This window comes from Dicentrarchus labrax, unplaced genomic scaffold, assembly GCF_905237075.1.
Source record: "Dicentrarchus labrax unplaced genomic scaffold, dlabrax2021, whole genome shotgun sequence".
Lineage (NCBI taxonomy): Eukaryota > Metazoa > Chordata > Actinopteri > Moronidae > Dicentrarchus > Dicentrarchus labrax.
Window position 1 is genome coordinate 25,142,544 of NW_026136714.1, and position 23,875 is coordinate 25,166,418.

At 40.0% G+C, this 23,875-nt stretch overlaps 2 protein-coding genes across 2 annotated transcripts in view; one reads left to right on the top strand and one right to left on the bottom strand.

The window, feature by feature from the left end:
* The window catches only part of ogfod2 (2-oxoglutarate and iron-dependent oxygenase domain containing 2), a 239,773-nt gene that overhangs the window by 83,337 nt on the left and 132,561 nt on the right, over positions 1-23,875 (bottom strand). The window lies entirely within an intron of this gene.
* tcima (transcriptional and immune response regulator a) lies at positions 19,740-20,788 on the top strand. The gene has a single exon (XM_051422103.1). It carries the CDS (start codon positions 19,893-19,895, stop codon positions 20,193-20,195), a length of 303 nt encoding a protein of 100 aa, XP_051278063.1. The 5' UTR covers positions 19,740-19,892; the 3' UTR covers positions 20,196-20,788.

Consider the following 23,875-nt stretch of genomic DNA (forward strand, 5'->3'; position numbering starts at 1 on the left):
TGCCAAATAACGAAACTGAGCTCCATCCACAGCAGCATGGATGCTCCTTCCCCTGCCCCTCTGCCCCTCTGTCCCTCTCCCACTGCACACATGCTTGGAGTCACAGCAGAGACTGTCAAAAGACAATAAGGCCAATGTGCACGCTATCTCAGCGGCAGACCGGGACAATTCAGGACACGGATCAGTGTGTTGCTCAGTAGGTGGAGCAAAGTGGAGTAACACTGTGTGACAGCTGCATATAAATAAAGTGTCAGGTTTGCTTTCTTTGGTATAACATAATAGTGATTCAATATCAGTTAATGCGGTTCTTACTATTAACACTCTTGGTGGTTTTTCTTTGTAAAAGCAAGAAGCACACAGGAAGTACAAATGCTATATGTTTGCAGTTTGATGGTAATAAATCATATTGTTGGTAATGAAAGCCCTCGTGGGTCAGTAGACAAAGTATATAAACACTGAACACTCACTGGGGTAATAAATTATCTCTAGTTATACAAAAACTGCGTCTCGGTCCGGCCCGGTGACAGTCTATTGTGTCATGCATGGAGTAAACAAAGGTTGGATCAGTTTTATGTCATGTCTGCTTCATTCATGTTAAACCTGGTAATAAACTTTATACAGTTTTATGATGCTTATTCCTTTCATTCTTCATTCATCAAGGACATGACCTGAACTGAACAATTGCCTCACTGTGAGTGGTGACCACACTGCATAGTCAGTCTCTGGTGTTCTGGCTTTTTGCATTCTTGGTGAAAACAACACATCTCTAAATGAATTCAGAGACTATGAAAATAATCCTTAGTAGTGATTAGTAAAGGATAGACCTATCTTATAACATTAGTGTGCAAAGATGTAAACTGAAGGAGATATTGCCTGCAGTCCTCCGTCCAGGCAAAGAGAGCCCTTCCTATTGTGATTCCTTTGGAAGCGATGGGGGTCAAAATCCACAGTCCTTGTTCTGTGCAATGGTGCATTCTAAAGTTCAGCTGAAGTTAATATGACGCTCAAGAGCTCTGAGTGTGTATGTTCCAAAGTGACAGTCACACTAGTGCAGAAATTCAACAAACAAAATGATTTTCTGTTTAAAATGTCATGGCAATCATCTATTTGTGGAGACATTTCACTCAAAACTACAAAGCTCTAGAGGTAAAGTGAGGGGTTCACCAAAATCATTACCATGAACCTGACTGTGCCACATGGTTTGTTACACAGAACCACACTTTCAAAAAATACTTGGAAAGTGATTGGATGAACCATTTGTTTCTTACTGTCTATAACGAGCAAACTTCAACCAATCAGATCAATTAACCTAACAAACATAGTCAAACCTTTCTGAAGCCAGTCGGGAGTGGAGCGAAAACATCTTTTCCATTGAGAAAAGCCTTCAGTGCCTCTTACTCTTCTTTTAAACAACACATTTGATGTAACACACTATACACAGCAGCAGCCATTGCCACTACTGTTTTCTGCAATTGATGAGTCGAAATGAGCGCAGATAAACTTGCAGTACGTCACCTCCGCCGGCTCTGTCTAACTGTGTGTTGGTTGGACTGGATTTTCTCACATCTTGTTTTAAGGATTGTATTCAGTTTATAAGGCTCCTGTAAAATATTGTTGTGTTAAGAATGTGTTCCTCAAGATGGTTTAGTGTGTAAAACGTATATTTTGTGTTTCTTTTAAGTTTGGTTGTAAATGCTAACTCTCGCTACCCATGTCATTTTCTTTTATGCTAAACACGGATTAGACTTTATCAGCCAGTCTAGTTGGAAACCTATTTGCAACTACCTAAACAGTTATAAAAACTGTCAGCCCAAGCCCAGAGCCCAAAGAAGTTTGGAGAAAAATTTAATTTCTTTCATTTGTACATGAAGAATAACAATAAAACCCCCTGAAAAAACATGGATTGCGGAGATTCATTTTTAAGTGTATTTTGTGATGTTAGTTTGGCATTATGCGATGTGAAAATTGGTGGAGATGAGATGTGGTTAAAATATATATATGTCTATAAATAAAGTATGACAGAAGCGAGAAAGGAAGTGCATTACCAGTTGCCTGTCTAATCATTTCTCTGTTCTCTCTAAATAATAATCTGCCTACAGACCTCACGTCCGGCCCGGGGCCTGTTACACATACATTGAAGCCTGCCACGGGGATTCTCATGTGATCTCATGATTTCTTGTTTGTGTGTGCTGGCATGGGTGTGGTCTCCTCACTCTCCTGGTTCATGTCTCTTCTCTCGCTGAGCACCTGCATGCTATCAATCAATAACCAGTCCCTATTAGAACATTCTACGACCAGTCACCACTGGATCAAAGTACCATTAAAGGTTAGTTAATGTGGCACGCTTCCAGCCTTCACGCTAGTTTATTTTATCTGCCTGTCTAGCCAGTTCAGTAGTTTATTAATAGTTTATCTTACACCTGTTCTCCCTGTCTCCAGGATTACCTGCCTACCTGTCCCACCAACTTCCAAGCCCACCAGCCAACTCTTATCCCTTGGATTCCCCCCTGCCAAGCCTCCTCCTAGATTCCTTCCCCCATCTCCCCATTCCTGTTATTCACAATAATAGTCTTTCTTTCACCATTTGTGTTCAGCTTTAATACGTGATTATTTGGGCATGTGAGTAATGTTTAAAGACAAACTTAAAAATGTTACCCTATCCTTATCCGTACTCACAGAGCAGCACGTAATACTGAAACATTAGTAATATCATGTGCTTTTGCAATCCAACTTCAGGAAATTTGTTTGTTGTATAATGTCTATGTTTTTCCATGGTGGTGATTGCAGTTGTAGCAGTTTATGCAGAGATCCTGTTTAATTTAAGCACAAGGCATTAGCATTTGAAAGCAGATGTTACACCTACCACTTCAAGCTCAAGTTAATTAGTATTTGTGTGAAATGTACTGTGCCATGCAACACTGCTACCCATCTCGAGAATCCTTCAGTAATATCTCATAGGTGTCTGAGCTCTCCCAGGTGTTGAAATACTGTAGATTTATACATGTCAAAGTTGCAGTGCTAGCATCAACTCAAATGTCTTTATATGGAAAGGTCTCTAACGTATTCTTGCTAGCCTGTCTTTTTTTTACCCACTTTCTTTCTAACTCAACGCCTCCAGTTTATTTTTGATTTCATCATTCATACATTCATTCAGTGACGCTGACAGTGACATCACTTCATTAGACTTCCTTCTGGAGGCACAAAAGACAAAGTTTTTTCTGATGCAGTAGTTCCCCTTCAAAAAGAACACAGTGTCATTGACCAAGACATTATCATCCATATTTCTGAACTCCAGTTTCACCCTCTATATTAAGTGATATATAGGATCTTTATACTGTGGCTGGTGAAATTTTGACACGTGCAGGCAGTGAGGATGTTGTGTTGCCACTTTTAAACCTGCTGTGCTCATATGTTTTAGGTTGTATATATTACATTTTAAACCTGTAAAAGGTTTGATGTTCAAAAAGTCCCAGTCTGTTAGAGTCCTTATTTCTGCACACACCTACTGGAACCACAGTGCTCAATCAATCTCAAAACTACATTTTTACTTTGGCAAATCTTTATTTAGCTTAGGGGTCTAGGATGACAGCATAACTCATATATAAACATTACATATCTTCAACTTCTGTCTTCTGTTTTTTTTTTCAATAATATACTTTGTTTTCTTTTGTTTGGTTCCATTATGAAGCTGGCTGAATACTGCAGACATTGAAGACATTCGAATAATAAAAAAACAAACAGCAATTAGCAGACAGATTCCACATTGATCTTTGTTAGTATCAGCCATCAGACACCGATATGGTCAAATGCTACTGTAAGTGTGGCAAGTAGGGCTGTGGTTTAATATTTTCTGATTGCTAGGAATAAGGAAGTGGATTTATGAAGTACATTCAATGTATTTAAACACTGATTGTTAAGTGTTATCAGTGCTTTTATCAGAGCTTTTGCTAAGCACTCAGGGGCACATTTCTTTAACCCTACTGTTGTTTTCTGTGAAACTTCAATTAATGATTGAACCCTAACCCTAACATTGTAAAACCAAATCCAAATGTCATCCATTACTTGTCTTGACTTGCCTAATTCCCCATTTTATTTGTCTAGATACAGCTTACTTCACTAGCAATTTATTTGACAAATTCCAGTCTGGTTTCCGAATCCCATAATCATCTTTGGGTTGGGATATCTGGTTTAGCCCTTGCATGGTTTTTCTCCTACTTATCTCATTGGAACTTTGTGTCCGTTGCTGATAAAGTATCCTTTACATACTGTAATTATAATCCGTCAGTTTAGCTGTGTATGATATCATTACTATGCTGACGATGCCCAGCTGTTCATATTTGTGAAACTTGGTGATCTTACAAATGTGGCCATTTTACAAAATTGTTTAAATGAGATTAGTGCCTGGGTGGCTCATAGTTTCCTGCCGTCAATAAACAAAACTTTCTTTGCACCAAATCAGATCATTAGATCTTTGAAACAGCACTTAGGTTCCCTTCCCTGGCTTTGAACTCTAAGGTGGTCTCCCAAAACCTGTAGGGGTAATTTTTGATACGCAATTGAATGTTGAATTGAATGGTAATAGTAAATGGACCTGTACTTGTATAGCACCTTTCTAGTCTTCCAACCACTCAAAGTGCCTTTACACTACGTGCCACATTCACCCTTTCACACACATTCACTCAGTGATGGCAAAGCCCATCGAACAGAAACTAATGCATTCATACACATTCACACACCGATGCACGGCATCGGGAGCAATTTGGGGTTCAGTATCTTGCTCAAGGATACTTAGACATGTGGCACCAGGAGCCGGCGATCAAGCCAACAACTTTCAGATTAGGGGACGACCCCCTCTGCCTCTGCGCCACAGCAGCCCAATCTTAAATCAGTTACTCAGTCTTGTTATTTTCATTAAAGAAACACTGCCATATTGCATCTCTTGAACAAATCACCCATTGTTTTGTCTTATTGTGTTGTTACATTATATTCTTGTTTAAGCCGAGAAGCTGTAGCATGATTACTATCAGTTCTGCAGACAGATTACTAACAAAGACTCTTTCTCACATTGCTTCATTACTGGCTTCTTGATTGCACAGTGATCATTCTATCACTTTTATCTATAAAGGTGTCCTGCAAAAGCTGCCTCAGTACATCACTTCTCTTCTCACATTTAAAACACAGCTCACCACAGCAGATTTAGGCCTGTTTAATTCTTGTTACCACCCAGGTAAATAATGAACTTAGAAAGACAACACAATCTATTACGTTGCACCTTATGAATAAAATGAATTACAGATGATTTTAGCCCATGAATATATCACCCAGAGGCTGATTTTGAACTTTACATTTCAGTTTATTTAATAATGTCTGTGGAGCTATATGTGCTTTTTGTTATTTTGCTGTTTTTCTGGTTATGTTTGTGTCTCCGTTCATCCACTGTACTTAATCAATGAGGACATCTGATTAAATAAAGGTCACATGTCTCCCCATCCTTTCACACCAGCCTTACTGGCCCAGACAGGGAATTGGGGCCAGGTTGTAGCCTACTCTGTTTAATGATTAGAGGAATTAGCTAATCAGTGATCTTTATTGACCTCTACTGGTGACCCCTGGGAACTGCAACAACAGTCTTTTTCTTGGGTAAATCTTCTGTTCTTCTGTGATATTTTGCTTCACTAAACAAAGTTTTCATTGTTTGTTGATCTCCACGATGATGAAGATGATGATGATGATGATGATGGTAATGAGGAAAATAAGGATGAGGATAATAATGGTAATTATGATTGAACTTTATTAACCTGCAAGGGGGGAACTTGGTGCATCACAATTATATGAAAATCTAATTTAAGAAAATTTTAAATTTGATCTAATCTTTGAGAAAAGATATTTATTTATTTTATTTATTCAAAACTTGAGATAGGATGAAGAAAAGGTGATTATTAAGTATACTGGGTCCTAAAAGAGATAAACAAAGCACAAGTGAAGTCAAAATAAAATAAAGAAAACTAAAAATTTCACACATAACAAAACACAATAACTACAAATAACTAAAATGGCCACTAGTTTGCTAGTAACTCAACAATGAATAACTAATATAACTTTACTAAACGTAAATGTAAACTTAATTATTTAATTAACTGAAAATGACAGACTTTGCTGTGTAGAATCAGTGGAGCTCCCCTTTCATATCTGTGTAGATTGTTGGTTCAGTTCCTGTTACTGTATAAATACAACTCCATTTCCCATTTTACACAAACACTTCAAAAGGAAGAAGATGATATTAATGCAATTTAAAGACAAACCGAACTTAAGTATTGACGATATACAATGAACTAAATAAACCAAATGTGAGATGTGAGAAAATTATGTATGTGGGGGGAAAAAGCTAATATGGTTAAAAGCAAAATCAAACTGCTGGCTGTTTAGTTGTATTTTATTAAACCTAAATGACTGCGGGTCAAATTCGAGTGAGAGTGGGAGGAAAAGATGTTACCAAATATTTTGGATTGCTGGTGTGGCTGTGGCCATCACATTTTATGACACAGTACTATGTGATAATGAAATGTGCACTGCATTGTAAATAAAGGTGATCTCAGCACATGTGTTTTATGAGATGATTTTCTTTCTCATTCTCATTTCAGAAGCAGATCTCATAACAGAGGGCTTATTCATTCAACAGTTTGAATGTGGTTTAATTAAGATGACAAGTATGAATATTAAAACTGGTGACCAATGATGACCTGGCCCCTGACTTGGAGTCAGTGCACACATATAAATCATCCTCCTCCACGAGGAATATTCTCATGATGTCTGGTTTGCACTTTTAAACATCACCACCAGAGGGCACTCTCTTCATTTCACAACCACCCAGCTGCAGTGAATATGAACTGCCTGTAGTGGACTCTCACACCTCATCCAAGGCCATCACAGAGTCATTTGCTAATAAATGGAGTCATTTAAAAGAAATCATACTGGAGATACGATTTTTGACAATTATCTTGAAATTGTGTTCATATATTGAAATAAGTAAAATTCACACCACCATTATCAGCACTATGTCTGTGATTACATTATTTGCGCTCCAAACAAGTCACATTTGTCACGTTTGGTAAAGCTCTACTAGAGATGGATTTGTGTACAGTATCTGCTCTGGTTGCCAGCTGCCCACCCTCAAGGTTGCTGGTGCTGTTGAACTTCCAGCCTATAGGAGGACAGCTGGCTGCGTGACTGAGCCTCTGGTGAAAAATGTGACTGTATTGACAGCACACAAAGAATGTACAACAAAGTAAATGATGAGGCTGATGGAGTCCTGCCAGGGACACTGCAATCTGTTCCACACTGCTGGTCTGACCTTGATGATCAGTGATGATGAATCAGGGTGCAGGGTTTTCCAATTTCCCTGCAGACAAAGATCCATATCACATCAGGGCTGTGGAACAGCTTCAAATCCATTTTCAAACTTGACAGATCCAGATGAATCCAGATGTCAAAAGTCTCCTAACTAACAGCAATTATATACAGCACAGACCTTACCTACTGTAATCTCTACCTGGGGAGAAAGGGCCCCAAATTGTTGTTAATAAAGCCACTTTATATGAGCCATTACAGAACATACGCGATATTCAGAGATGCCTCTACGTGAAGTTTGCCAGCTGCCATTTGTCATGTCTAAGAGAAAAGGTGAATATCATTCAATGTAGACACAGTATTCATCAAAACTTGTCTTACATTATGTACATAGGATGAACAGATGTGACATATTACCGAGTAGTACTGGTGTGTTTCTGTATGTATTTCGGCCTACAGCAGATTAAAGCTGCAGTAACTTCTATAAAAATAGGGGGGTCTGTACCAAACAAACATGCTTTCTTAAATCTGGAAAACAAGATTTGTAGGCCAAGGCATCTCTGCAGCACCACAGTACTTCATTATACTGCTGTTTGTCACACATTTTAACTTCATTAAAACATTGCAGCTCTTGCAATTTGCATATTGATTCTGTGATATGCATATAGCACTTGGCCATATTGTGATTGCCATAATGTTTCTATTAATTGTGCAGATCTAATATAACTGGAGTGATGCATTGATAAGTAAAGCAGTATTTAATGTTTAGTCGAGGGTAAACTGATTTGAACTACTTCATGAAGTACTCAGATCCTTTACTTAAGTAAAAGTAATGCAAGAATGTAGAAATACTGTCGTATTAGAAATTATACTTCACTAAAAGTAGAGAGCAAAATATTCTTAAAGTATCAAAAGTAACAGCACTTCTTGTGCAGAATGGCCCATTTCTGGGTGTTGACTCACGGAGCCACTAGAATCCAAAAAGATATATGTTTATCATGTTTATCACAAATTATTATTTTATTATTATAAAAATAATCTAAATATATTACATTTTGGGGGGTTATTATTATTAATGCATTAACACATAAGCAGCATTTTAATCTAACTGGTTAAGGTGGAGCTCATTTTAACTATTTTATAAACTGCTGGATAGAACAAATCCTACAGTTGAGTCCCCACTGGTGTTCCAGCTCTTTCACCTGGTTGCCATCTATCTCAGTCTTTGTTGTGGGACAAGGTGAATCTTATAATAATACATGGAGTCATGGTGACCTCACATAAATCCAAGCATAGATTTGCACTCCAACCTCACCGGATGTAACCAGCCACAATAACAGCAAATAGCAGTGTGGGTGTGCAGGACCTTTATTTTGGATGTATGTTTTATATGTAGTACTATTAAATGCAGTGGAGTAGGAAGTGCATCATTTTACTATTTATATATAGATGTATCAAGTAGAATAAACTAAAAATACTCAAATAAAGAACAAGTATCTGAAAATGGCACCAAAGTGCATTCACTTAAATAACTACATTTAACTGGTGGGTGGTTTAATGTATAAAATGCATAATTTACGTATATAATATATAATATTCTACAAACCTTTATGTATGTAAAATCTTAATTTTCAGAGTAACTTGTAACTACAGAAAAATAAAAGCTACAAATGTTTTAGTGAACTACTGTGGTGTGGAATTTAAAATACAAAATTGAAATACTCTTCTAAAATGTACTTCTAAAAATGTCTTAATACTAGAATGTATATACCCATTTCAGAATAATATATGTTATACTATAATGATTGATGCAATAATGTGTTCATCACTGGGATGTTTCAGGTGGTATTCATGGTAAGTTGGAGCTAATTTTTATTACTTTATATACTCCTGGTATCATAGTCTATTATAATACATCATCATTTATTTGTGGGTTTATTGTGTATTATTAATCTAAATCTGCAAAGTAAGTAGTTACTGAAGTGATCAGTAACTATAGTATAAAGTTGAAAATGGAAATTTGTAAATGTACTTAGGTGCTTTACACCCCTAATAAAAACACATCAATGAGGAACAATATTGCCTCTATGCTGATGATACCACCTGATAATTATTGGTTGTTTATGCTGAAATAAATAATGCAGTGTCATTCAATCATTGCTCCCATGATGAAAGCTGCTCTGGATGGTTAAGCACCAAGTAACATAAAAAGCAGAAACTTTGTCTCACAGCTTAGGGGCTTAGTGAAGTAATGCTCTGAGTAGTTGTCATCCAACATTCAATTTGCACTGCGATAAAGGGCAGAGAGCAAAATACAAACAAAAGGAAAATTAATGGAAGCTGAAGCATAAAGGCTATTTCACTACTAATCACGATGATCTAGTGCAGAATATTACAGATGGAACTCTCTTATAGCAGCGTTATTGTTGCCTGGGGATATTGTAATCATATTGTAAACACCACACATGCTGCATGCAGATACATCCATCTTTTTTGTTTTTCTTTGTTCTGTCGTGCTTGTCTATAATTCCTTCCATATCTGCAACAAATCTCCCCCTTTGGGATTTAGCTTCTCAAATGTTTGAAAGTCTGTGTATTTATGATGTGTCCTTGAGCCATTCGTGGGCTGTTTTGTATGCATGCCTTTTCTTTTGTGTAACAGCTGCATAATACATGTGTCAGGAAAAAGTGCTGTTTTCTTCATATTTTCACTTAATCTTAGCTGTTGTTGACAGCTTGAAGATGAAAGCTTGAGCTGCCTTAGCTTTCACACATGGCTGTTATTTATTTACGCCACGTGCTGCTGCCCAAACTGGAGCACGGGGGATGATGCCTGCCCTGCTGTCCTTTCTATTGCAAAACATGAAATTACAGTCGGCAGTCCTTTAGTTTAATGCTAAATTCCAAACCTTATGACTCCATTAGTGCTGCAGTGCGCATGCTGGTTCCCTAATGCTGTAGAAATGTGACTGTTGACCTAATTTCTGCATTTCAATCTTTATCTCTCGCCAGCACTCCATCTCCCCTCTGCCGCTCTCCTCTTTGTTGTTGTTGTCACGTATCTTATTGAGGGTTTTCACGTGAGATCACAAGGCCTGAGCTCAGATAAGAGATTTGCTTTTTGTTTTCCCCGCAGATGTTTGCTCGCTCACCAGCTCCTCTATTATCTGCCTTGGATATGAATACACAAAGACCCTAGTGGTGAACTCATCCGCAGGGCTGATTTCTCTTACCAACAGACCGGTTTGAACCAGCCTAAAGCTGAAACGAGCCGAGCTCTCAGTTCCACATCCAAGCGACAGCAGTAAGCACTATTAAACCCCCCTGAGCTCACAGAATTTTCTAAATGACCAGCTGATAGACTTCCTCTTAATCTGTCTAGTTTCATTACTATTATTCAGCACTAATGCATTACGTTACATGGGGTTCTTTCTTTTTTGAATGCTCTATTGCTTTATTTCATTCACATACTATTAAAATAGATACACGTCATAGAACATGCTTTTTTTTTTCCCAACCTTTCAGTCATCCCTGCAGTCTAATAAATGTCTAATGACGGTAAATAAGCAATGTTATAAGTGATCTTTTCTACGGTAGCCCTAAAGGGCCATGCATTCATGCATTTTATTTCCTCCGTTTTCCTGTGATAACAAGTTAATTTAATTTGTTTTCTCGAGATAACGAAACTTTGTTTTCCCGAGATAAATTTGAGATCTCGAGATAATGACTGTGATATGATAACTGCTATTTCACTGCAATTACCATAATACTGAGAATACTTGTACACTCAAAATTTAGGTGCGGCTGAATTGACCACGGAGATCGGAGTAACGGCTGGCTTGACCGCAGTTATCATATCACAGTCATTATCTCGAGATCTCAAATTAATTATATCGTTATCTCGGGAAAACAAAGTTTTGTTATCTCGAGATCTCGAGATAATTATCCCGTTATCTCAGGAAAACGGAGGAAATAAAATGTATGAATGCATCCGTACTTTTCCTCTCTGTCTCAGCAGCAGCCTAACTGACTGTATCTCAGTCTGTCTGTCTGTCTGTCTGTCACACCTCTTAAAAAGGGATGAGTCAGGTTCATGGTTTGTGTCTGGTTTGGGTTGAGAGAAGTGCAAAGAAATGGCAGCATCTACGCTAACCTCTTTAGCAGCCCCCATTGCTGTTGTCACTTCTCACACACCTGGTCACTCACGCGGCTGCTGGCTGTAATTAATAATTATCCTACGGACATGTGAGTGGTATCAATCTTCTTATCCAACTGAAAGTGTCAACTGGTCCTTTAAATATATTTTAACACCTGTGTGTGTAAAATGTGGCTTAAAACTACCTCTGCTTGAACTGGATATTATACACACTTCCACTCACACTCAGCGTGACAATTCATATTAAAGGGTGTATTCTCTCCGATTTATCAAGACTCCTGCTACAGATGACTTGTTCATCAAGTCAGACTTGCGTGTTCCTGCCTCCGGTTTCTCCGATATGACCTTGCCCTCCCGCCACGATGAACAATGGGCCTGCTGTCGAGCGGCTCCAGCACTTTCCTTTACCTGGCGCTGGACCAAACCCCATCAATTCATGTGCTTCTCTATTGTACTGTTAATTTAATGCGGGGTCAGCACATTTGACCATCTTACATCTGTCCATTTATGTAGTGACCAGTACTGTGGTTGTACTGGAAAGTAGAGATACAAGTGTTAAAAGTTCCAATAAGGGGGATATGAACTGAGTTTATGTTAGTTAGGTACCAGTTAGGTATTTTACAAACTGTGTGTTAAATTGTGTGTAAAACAACAAAAAAAAGCACAGCAACGAGCACTAACACATCTAATTTGGAAATATGAAATGCAATTATACTGTCGCTTTTCCTGGTTAACTCTAGTGGAGCTTGAGACTCACCCAGGCTCCATAGAGACTGTTCCTGCTTCCAGTACAACAGGATGTTATAGTTCCTCAGATACACTGAGTCACTGCTTGTTTGCTGGTGCAGTGTTATGGTGACCCAGTCAAACCCTAGTCATCATCCTCCCTGTCTCTCCACCTCCATCCACGACTCTCTTGTTGCCCTCCACTGTATTGCCATGGAGACAGTAAGGTACCTGAGCGCCTGCTAAACTGTCAGCAGCAGTGCATCCAGGGTTACCTCACCCAGGGGGGAACGAGCCCTTTACTGTGCTACCCTGCTCTGCAGGCTCAGCTAATGATGAACAGAAACTGTAACTGTAGTGTATGTGGACATGTGTGTTTTATAGCTGTTTTTATCTCCATGTTGATCTGAGCTTTGAACTGTGTTGAGGTAAGGGTATTCGGTTGTGTATTTAATACTTGATCCTGGAATAACCAACATTGTTATCATGTGTATCTACTGTATATCGCTTGAGTAAAGTACACACTGCACTTAGTTCTATGTTGCTGGGAATTACTTCAAATCAGAACAAAACAAGCCAAGACGCCATGCTGGTGACTCTATAAATTTATTTACGTATTCTGCATGACGGCACTGTGAGCAAAAATGCTAATTAGTCGGCTAATATGCTGAAATTTAACAAGTATTACTTACTAAGATCATCATCTTATTTTAGCCTGTTATCATGCTAACATTTGCTAGTACAACTGAGGTCAATCTTGGAACCCATCGGCTATCATCAACGAAGATTTACCCTTTGGGGGCAACGGCCAATGTTTTGGGGCTTCTGGTGTAACCAGCGTATACCCCTATGACACAGACATAGATGTAAACATCAACAAATAACGGCTCTATCTAGGCCAAGACTTCCTCCTCTGTGTGCTGGTCATTGTTTACAGTCTGATTAGCAACTTGAGATGCAAAAAGAAAATCCAGATAACTGCATTTGAATGCAATATTGAATGAAAAGCTAAATAAGAAGTAAATAATAAGTAAGACTGCTGATGGGTTTCAAGATTGTGCCCAATCTTTTTAGTACTTACCACTTTTACATTTCTACATTTTGGCCAATGCGTTCCACCTCCTTCATGATTGGTCAATAGTATTTGGACTAAAAACTGACCACAAACAGAAACCAAAATGCTCACAATACCAAAATCTTGTCCCTTGCCTACAAATTCTTCTGTCATATATGGAGAGCTGTTTCTAAGGTAATACATCCAGTAGTTAGGTTCCTCCTGTGGGGAACATGAATGTCAATCAGTTTGGTAGATGTCTAGCTATTTTACTGAAGGAAAATGTTGACCTGCTGGTGGCACTAGTGGAAAACCTAGGACCATATAAGCCATTGGAATTCACCTTACAAACATGACTGTCTATAAAACTTTTTATGTCGAATCATTATAGATATTTTAGTATGGATCAAAGTGGAGGACCGGCCAACCTACATTGCCATCCATAAAAATGTTCCCATTCTCATTATTTAAGTTTTATGTTGATGTTATGAAGACAGCGTCGATACAGGTTTACAGTGCTCATATAAAATAATATGTGCAAGAAAATAAAAAGCAGCTATGGGTGCATTGAGAGTAGCATCAGAGCTTTAACAGTCCATCAACCTGGATTTGTGAGGCAGCCACAATGGTCCATGGAATATCCCCTTGATGCCCCATCCTTCAGCAACCACCCTGTAGACCAATGACCTTAATATGATCCACCTGATCCAGTGGGGCCTGGACATGCAGGCACAGTTCAGGATCCTGACTGGGGAGTCGCGTGTGGACAGATGTACAGTTGATTGGCCTCGGGCCCCTGTGGTGCAGCCAGCCGTGAACCGAGTGGCGGTAGCCGGATTGAGCCGGTTCAGTGTAATGGTGCCTTGGTGGGCTGAGCGCTCAGTCACTTAATCTGCATGCACAGGCTGGTCCCTGAGGGGGTTGGGGTGGGGTGGTGTAGATCAAGTGAAAGAGGGAGGAGCAGAGGAAAGAGGAAACATGAACTCTGCTTTGCGTGCAAGTGTTACCGCTCGGTCTATTGTGGCTCTGATGCTGCTCACACCAGCAGGTTGTGAAATGATGTACTCCACCCCGCCTCATTAAAAGAAACCTGGTGATTCCTCTAAAGCCTTTGTGCGGGTTTCAAAACAATTGACTTGAGATGCTGCTCATTTTTATCCTTTGTAGGAAATGAGCAAGATATAAAAACAAAAGAAGTGGGCTGTATATTTTATGAGGCAGCTGTTTAACTCTTAAATTCATTTAAATTAAGTGTATTTTGTATTTCTATTTTGTTTGTCTGATGATTACATTGTAAGAATTGTAAGCCATGCTGAGTTTATAGTCTACTTGCAATGTGTCACGATGTACTTCAAGTAAAATGTTAACCATTTTGACCCTTTGCTGGGAAATCTGACACTGATTAGTACTTTGCAGCTATTATTTCCAACTCTCATTCACCTTAATTGGCCTGCTTTTTATTGCCTCAGCTGGACCCCCTGCTTGCACTACGCCCTTGCAACTACCACAGATTCTCTAAAAATATTGCTGTTTTTTAGTGAGTCAAAGTTTACCTCTGTTATCTTCAGGCAATCAGACATGACACCCACAGTGCCGGTTAATTAGAGTTATTTTAATGTACCCCCGCCACCATTCTGAAATTTTTCGGAACCAGCATTTTCCCTTTGGAGACACACCAGGAGTTGTTTTCACTCACAAACACTAGTCCCCTAGAGACCCGCTCTCCCTAAATATCCTTCTTTTCCTGTGCTAATGTTACATAAGCAGCAACTTGCCAAACAGACATGCAGCCTGCGACAGATTCCAGTAAGGTCCAGATATAAACACAGGCCTTAATGAATTCTCTTGTAACCACAAAGCCTTTTCATCATTATTCCCAGAGCCTGTTATCGTGCTACGTCTAATAAGATTCCATGGTATGATTGCAGTTTGTTTCCGTGTAAAATGACCAGCGCTTTTCTTGGAGAAGTAGATTTCCTTCTCATGAAATTAATCACTATTTATATCTCCCTCCTTCTGTATTCCTAATAAAGGAAAATCAATATATCTTATTATCTGGTGGGTTTTAAACACAGATGACTGTGAACTCAAAGGTCAAAGTCTCACCAAAACTGTAAACCATCTTCTGATAAAGCTGTCTCTGCTTACCTCATGTGTTGAACATTGAAATGGTCACAGACATCTGGGACATATGCAGATTACACAAGAAGAACAGCAAACAGCATTGGAGGCCTTTTCTGAAACAGTCTATTTTAGAGAAACGCAAACACGCACTATAACCTGAGCTCTGTCCCTCAGTGTCTCTGAATCGCAGGGGATTTAAACGCTGTCATTCTGTCCTCGTACCTCAGCCACTGTTTCAACAAGCAACACTGTTTGCTCAAAGGCTTACTGTCGGGTCATTTTTGTGACACGCATGATTTGGTGCTACTGTACTGAACACATGTTGTAACGCTAATATCTTGTTAGGACTTTAACTTATGTGAAAGAACAAAGACTGCTTAATGATTATATTTCTTTTTGCACATTTAAGTTTTTATTGATTTTTTAAGAGAGAGTTGGCACATGCATGGTAGCAAGGATACCTTCATGTCATTTCAGAGTGACATGAGAAGACATGGTGTAAGAAAAGCACATATATGCACATATAGAAGTGAGAGATTCAGTCTATGCCATAAAACCAGATGAGTTAGTTCAACTCAAACTGGCTGAGGAAACCGATTGTCTTAAACTATTTCAGTTCATACAGCATGGAGAGCAACAATTTGAGCATGAACAAATTGAATTGTTACTGTTTTAATTAGGTTAACAATAGCCTACTTGTTTTTTATGTGACTAATTTTGGAGGACTAAGTTATGTAAATTTAATTATTTTATTAAGATATGCTGTTAGATTTAACAGTGTAAAATTAAATGAAAAGGAAACCTTTTATAGTCACAGGAGATTGTTGACTAAACTTAGGGGTCTGAAAAACGTCCCAGGATAATTTATGTTGTAAATGTCAGACAGAAACAGGAACATTTCTGCATGCAATCTGGAAGTGTAAACTTAACTACTCCTTGTTGGGAAAGAGTAGAACACATAGGGTACCTGTATTACCATGATAATGGTTAATGGGGAAAACAGAAATGCCCAATATATCAAAATATGACTTTGCCTTGATAAAGGTAGGCTGCCCCAACGATCCTCAGATTATGGAAAAGTACATCCTCTCTATGTGTGAAATAAATGGATGGAATCTTTGTTGAAAGGGTATATCAACATGTAAGTGAGAGTCAGTGATGAAAATGAGAACTTTAAGAGGTCATGAGACCACTTTTTGGCTCATAATGTTGCTGGAACACTATGATAATATGGTTGCTTTGATATGGTTGTTGGATGTTTATTGTTCCATGTATATGCATTTATGAAGGGCCTTTGGATGGCTTGTAACTAGAGGTGGTGATACTGTCTGTTTATAAATAAATAAAAACATGAAACAGAAGTCAAAGGGATGCATACATTCTCATATACAATGTATGAAAGCTCCCACTTCCACTGCACTGCCAACACAAATGAAGCTGTAACTTCCCATGTTGAGCTATTCCTTTAAGCACAGAGTAGCACTCAGGGCTCTTGCCTGTCTTGTTTAAACCCAATATTAAAAATGTGCAGGGTGCAAGTTGGATAAGGAATAAAGGAAACAATCAGTACTTATGCCAGCCTTGTATGTCACACTGTTCAGAGAACTGCAGTGCATTAACCCGCCTAGTTATCAAACTGTCTTACAGGACTTCCATTTTATTGGCTCAATAATCAATGTTGGGCTCCATATCAAACGGCGCAGGCTATTTGCTGTATGTCTGCCTACCTGGTGCATTATGTAACCTCCCAAATGGTTCGGTCATGACGCATGAAATACGTTTGTACGTATCAAAATCCATTCTGGATTTGACGCTGAAAGATTTTGTAACTGAGGATGACTAACGCCTTCTTGTAGCTCAGACATCTAATGCCAGGCTTGGATTGATAAGTCACTCTGGACGTGGTTTCAGAGAGAGGCACTATCACATTTTATCGCTGAGTGCAGCACACCTATAAACAAAGACGAGGAGCAGGGAAACACAGCAGAATTGCTCTAGATAGATAACGCTGAACATTGACCGTTTTACCTAATAAAGAGGACTCCTCAAACAAGTCTCAGCATGCTGCCTCCTTTTCCATGAGCACCCTTATCTGTGGACTGGACTCTATTTTCGGGACGTTCGGGAGTGTCGTTATGTCAGTTGAGGCAAAAGTTAAACATCTTATCTGTAAGGGATACATGAGGGAGTAAACATGCTGTCTCCTGGGAATCCCTCCCCCATGGGGCAGAAGATGACAGAACTTTGACCCCTGGTTAAATTTAGTGTCCCTTTTGTTATGATAAAACATGAATGCTTGGTGTGGACAGGAGAACAGGGTCAGCAGCTCAAGGCTCCAGTTTCCGTCTACCCGCTGAAATCTCATTGTGCATTCCTTGCCTCTCGTGCCTCTGGTTCAACTTTGGGGTCATAAATATGCCATTTCCACCAGCAGACACTTTTTTTTTTTTGCGGAAGTGCAGTGACATTTTCTGTCTCTAGTCATAACTGCCATGCCAGCTCCAGACAGACAGGTATCCTGTGGCGACACATTGTTCACACAGACCTGGAAAACAAAGCTGTCAGCGAGGATCTGGGTATTGTCTCACTACAGACTCAGTAAGGATCTTTGGTTCATTGTTCGATTCAGCATAGAAAGTCAGTGCCACACATGCCGGGCATACCGTCCATGAACTTTATTCTGCAGACCTCAGGAGGAAAGAATACACTTCCTGAGCTGCTTATGGCAATTGCTGCTGGCTTTTTTTCCATATAAGGAACTAGCCCGTGGTCACACTTGTACAGGGGGACAGCATGAGAGTTACAGCAGCATGAGATTGACACCTCAGTTGTTTATGAGGAGAGCTGCACTGTACACTGTACACTGTGCACTGTGGGGGAACGCCTTGCAGCCTTATCAACACGGATCAGCCAGACTGCATGGGCCACAGGTCAACTCAAGTTGTAAACACTCACTAACCCTCCCATCTGAAGGCTAAAATGTAAGCCAAATATTTTTAGCACAGCTAACTGGAAGTAGCAGATATAATCTTCTGCAGCAATTTTGGGAATGATTGAAAGCACACTTTTAGTAACCTACAAGAAGTTAATTATAGAGTCAATTTGACCTCCAATAATAAAATGTGTTTTACTGTTTGTTTGTAGTCTTAACACAGTACTCTAGGTGACATGTAACCCTATAAAAAGTTAGAGTAAAGACTATATTTACATCAGAGCTGCAGTCAGTGTAAATGTCCCAACAGGAAAACACCAGTCATTCAGTAAACACACCTCTTCTTTAGAGATCAGACTAACAGTTTTATTTAGTTCATTCTTGGTTTATAAACTGTTCCCGTGCGCTGTTAACCCACTAGATAGAATAACAAATCAAAAGACACAAATGACTCAGATGAGCCGAGACATCACATCTGCGTACTACATGTGTCACACCACTAATCTCTATAAACACACATCTGAATGTTAAATCGTCAGTCAGAGCACAGTCGATGGGCTCCGAGATTATACAGAAATACCACACACAACACTGTATATTAATGTTGCATATTTTCTACTTTCTCTAAATAGACCAGTGGTGGAACGTACCTAAGGACATTTACCTGTGTGTAAGAGCATGTTTGAGGTACTCGCACTGGAGTAGTTTTCCTTCTACTCCACTATATTCCAGGTGCACATAACTTATTCAGCTATAGTTCCTTGTTACTTTGTAGATAAATACTTTACATACAGAAATCATGATGAGTGAATCAGTAGAAGATCTGTACTTCTTCAAAAGGATAGGGGGATTTTTCTGTGTTGTTTATGTATGTACTTCATCTTATCATATATATATCATTATATATAATATTATTAGTGTCTTTGAGTATTATGAAAAGCGCTCTATAAATCAGTTGTATAATTGTTATTATTATTATTATGGTCTAAGGATCATATCAAAGACCACCACAGAGATAGAGATTGTTTGTGGACGCTTTTTCTGTTTGTACTAGCTGGATAATATAGGGTGAAACTAGTCACTGTATTTCCAGTAAATCCAACAGTGAGATAAAATCATGCCTAATTTATTAGGCAGACCGTTGGCAGTTGGCTTTTTATCTTAAAGGTGCCTGAATTACATACATATAACAGCTCTAAAATCTCAGAGGGCCATTTGTTTGCTTCAGACAACCATCAGACAGATGAAGAGCTTCCATCAGCGGGAGAGCTGCAGCGGACTGTCAGTGTGCTGAGCTCCGGGAGAGGCGGCGCCTCCGTCTGACTGCTGATGTCACCGCGGGGAGAGCAGCCTCCCCCCCGCAGCAGCCTCCCCCCCAGCAGCCTCTCTATAAAGCCTCTCCTCGCCTGTTGTCCTCCGCTCACTCGCTCAGCCGTTCAAGCCAAGACTCGCTCCCCCGAAACAGTGCGCACCTAACAACTCATCCTCAGCGAGTTGGAGGGCCATTGTTGGAGCAGAGAAACACCAGACATCCAGAGACACAAAGAGACAAGATGTCGACCTACGTGTCCTCCGAGTCCCGCCGGGTTAGCCCCACGGTCCACGGCAACAAGTTTGACACGGCGCACCGCAAGAAGGCCGTGGCCAACATCTTCGAGAACGTCAACCAGGACTCGCTGATGAGGCTCTTCCAGAAAACGGGCGACATGAAAGCGGAGGAGAGGGTGAGGAGCATCTTCTCCTACACCCAGGACCCGGAGGAGACGGCCCGGGCCCTGATGGCTCTGAAGCAGCGAAAGAAGGACAAGTTCCTCCAGATCGCGGGCATGCTCCGGCAGCTGCTCAAAATACGTTGACTGTGTTTCACCTGCCTTTGACTGGCACCTGTGTCACTCTATCGGCTCCTGTGTGAGCCGAATGTGAAAACACTCCCAGTACGACTGGGTTACCGCCGCTGACCTGTGCGGCTCGCCTGTCTCCCGGAGAGGAGCGTCAGGTGCGGAGGAGAATGTCCCGCCGGGCCGCCTGGAGGGCAGCATGCCGCGGCTGTCGCCTCACGGACGGAGGCGGCAGCGGAGAGTCCTGCCCTGAGCGGATGGAGCAGGATCAACTGTCTGGGAATATGAAGGGCAAAAACATCTTCCCTGAGACTTGAATTCATGAATGCATTCCTGTGGATGCCTGACTGTGAAGCAGCATCTGTAAAAGTGCACATCACTGTGTTGATGGTGGTGCGCAGCTTCAATATGAGACTTTTACAGTGCCGAAGAACCTGCCTGAATGCCTGTCCTGAACATATGCCTTGTTTCTCAGCTTCACTTTGTTATATGAATTAGTGGCCACTAATGTGTTATTGTCACAAAATATTATAGCACAGTGATTTGCATTTATGATATGTTCCTTTGTTTGTCATTTTTAATAAATTATTACATTGTATACAAAAGTTGAACCATTGTTTGTCCTTATTGCACACATCATTTACAAATTCATTATTGATGTAAATTTGTGTAGCATTAATGCCATTGTTGGTCACCACATCAGGTCATATGAGGTTAATATCCTTATGGCAGATTAATTTATGTTAGCTGAGGCTTAATTCTGATTCTATTATGGTGTAATAACATGGGGCAGTGAAAAACACTGAGCAACCCTTTATCAGTCGAGGATTAGTGAGGAATCAAACCATGAGGATGCACTACAAAAAATAACAAAAAGAAGCCCATCTTCCGGCATTTTAAGGACAGCAGTGTGAGCGTATAAAAGTTAAATTATCTTAATTCTGTCACAAAATAGGCATTGGACTTGTTTTCTCCAATAATGACAAGGATGGATCAAATATTACATCACTGGTCAACATGATTTCTTTTCTTTAGCAGTTTAACACAAAACACTTCTTAGCCATTTGCTGTCCAACAGCTGTGACCTCTGTGTTGGTCATAAACAGGGAAACTCCTCAGGTTAAACAGTCCAGATCACCATAGAAACGGGAAAGCAATGTGTTATTAGTCTTGACATCCTGACATTGGGCATATAAATCCGACAGTTCATGTGCGGAGTGTTGAGTCATGTAATCTAGGATTAATATGGTTTACGTTTATTAAGAAAACAGGCACATGGTGAGCACTGTATTGTTCTCCATTCTGACGCAGCAGAGGGCATTTGAAGGGAATATAGTGTTACTCATGAGAGGATGTGGTAAACCTTCATTGGGTTTCCCCTCACAACGCAGTATGCCTCACCAGACCAGCGTGAACCAGTTTGGCTCAGTTTGGGCGGGGAGGGTGGGGGCAGGTTGACGGCTTTCTCTGCGCAGCGTGTTTGTGCTGGAGTCTATTTGATCATCCCTGCTCTCTAGATAAGAGCCTGTCTAAGTAGCATTACAGGGTTTGGAGGAGTGGAGGCTCACCCTCTGATTCTTCACACTCACCAAAAGCATAAGGGACCCCTCCATCTCTGTAACCATCTATTATATTTACACCCCATTTAAAAACCCTTCTGGTGTATTTCACAGCGTTTCATCAGTGGCTGGGTGTAGGTTTAGCTGCAGACACACAGATGACTTGAGTGGATGCCTGCTAATCTGCTTGCTGCGATAGTTCCTCTACCGGCTAAAACCAGTTCCCTGGGTTGTTGTGCATGACGACATCTAACCGTAGGCGCTCCTCGTATGTGCTGAGAGATATGGGAAGCTCAAGTATCAGTCACCCTAGGTGCGGAACTCTCAGGTGAATAATCACATGCAACTGGTAAAAGGAGGGTGTGTGTGCTGAAGCTAGAAACTAATTACTATATGCCACAGATGCTCACGCTCACATCTATTTTTAATCTCTAAACTGTTAATCCAAATTCTGAAGATGAGGTAAAAAGGGCTTTTCTGTACAGAATGAATAAAATGTATTACAAGTAGAAAAAGGGAAAAAGTATAGAAAAATCAAGTTAACAGAATAAGCTATAAATGGAGATCAATTTAAAGCCAGGCTGTTAATAACAAATTAAGGATTGTATAATGCTGAGTGAAAATACACTCATAAAATGTGTTACTGACAGGGATTTATTGGGCAATTAACATACTTTAAAACAGCTGTAATTGCTATTTTTATGCAACAATGTATCAAATGATAATGTTTAAGATGTCTCGCAGTGATGAACCTACAGAGAATTATCACCTCAATCTACAGCTCCCTCCAGCTTTTTGGCGCTTTTTAACGAGTTTCAGCTCATTGTTTACCTGTCTGCCTGCAACTTTACTGTTTCCTTCACTCTCGCTGCTCTCATAGCATCATTTTCACCTGCAATAGGCCGCTGTTTTCCATAGAAAAAGCTGTAAAATCCCACCACTGCTCAGCACCAACAGCCGACAGGCACAAGAGCACAATCAAAGCAAAACTTGCTGTTTTAATTTTCATGGCTAAAACCAAGGTGGAAAGCTGTTAATAAGTGTTAATAAGTGAGCTTTAGAGGAGCTGGTAGGGGGTTTTTGTTACTGTTGGACAGAGCTAGGCCAGCTGTTTCCCGGTTTCCAGTCTTTGTGCTAAGCTAAGCTAGCTGGCTGCTAACTTAATGTTTAGCTCACAGACATGAGAGTGGTATCAATCTTTTCACCAAAGTCTCTGCAAGAAAGCGAATAAGCATATTTTCCATAAGTTGAACTATTCCATTAGAGGTATTATGTCTGAGAACTTTGAATAACACTTTCTGTTTTTTTCTTTTATTTAATCTTCATTAGAGGTTATCACATCTTTATCACAGTTTGTTAATCACACAGTCTATTTTTGCTCTTTTATCTCACAGTTGTCCCTTTTGTTTGGCTCGTGTATCTCACACCAGGCAGCTTTTTTTATTGGCCCCCTTTTCCCTTTCAGGGCAATTCAATTGTTAAGGGGAAAAAAGCAAAATATTCAAGGCAATTGTCTTGGCCTTCTTTGCTGTGTTGGCAGCGTTGTGCAGCGTTGGACCCGGGCCTGTCCTCTCCCACCCTCTTCCTGCCTTTCATCAGCCTTAGGAACGGTGAATGCTTTGATGTCAACAGACACTGTGGCAGACAGCCCTCGAGCCTGGAGGACAGTAACCGCAGAGAGAGGAAGAGAGGAAGATACAGGGTGGAGGTGTGTGTGTGTGTGTGTGTGTGTGTGTGTGTGTGGAGTGGGGGCAGGGTACAACAAAATTACATAAATGTAAATATAAGAAAGGGTGTGTAAGACATAACATTAGTGTTTAAAGAACGTATGCATGATTGAAAACTATGAAAACATATGAGTAAAAACAGATCTTTTTGTATAAATGTATAAATGATTATCTTTATATATACATGTCCCTTTGTTGGGTTATTTTTATATCTAGAAAATGTGAGAGGAGCTATAAAGAAGGGTGCTTAAGGCGCAGATAAAAGAGAATAATAAGAATTCTTCCTTATGCTCTTTCCTTGAGAAACATGCATATTAATAACAGAATATGAGACCACATGGCAACAAAAGGACCTACGTCACCCCTTTGCCTGAACAAAGGGAAACGATTCAGCATGGTTTCTCCATGTTTG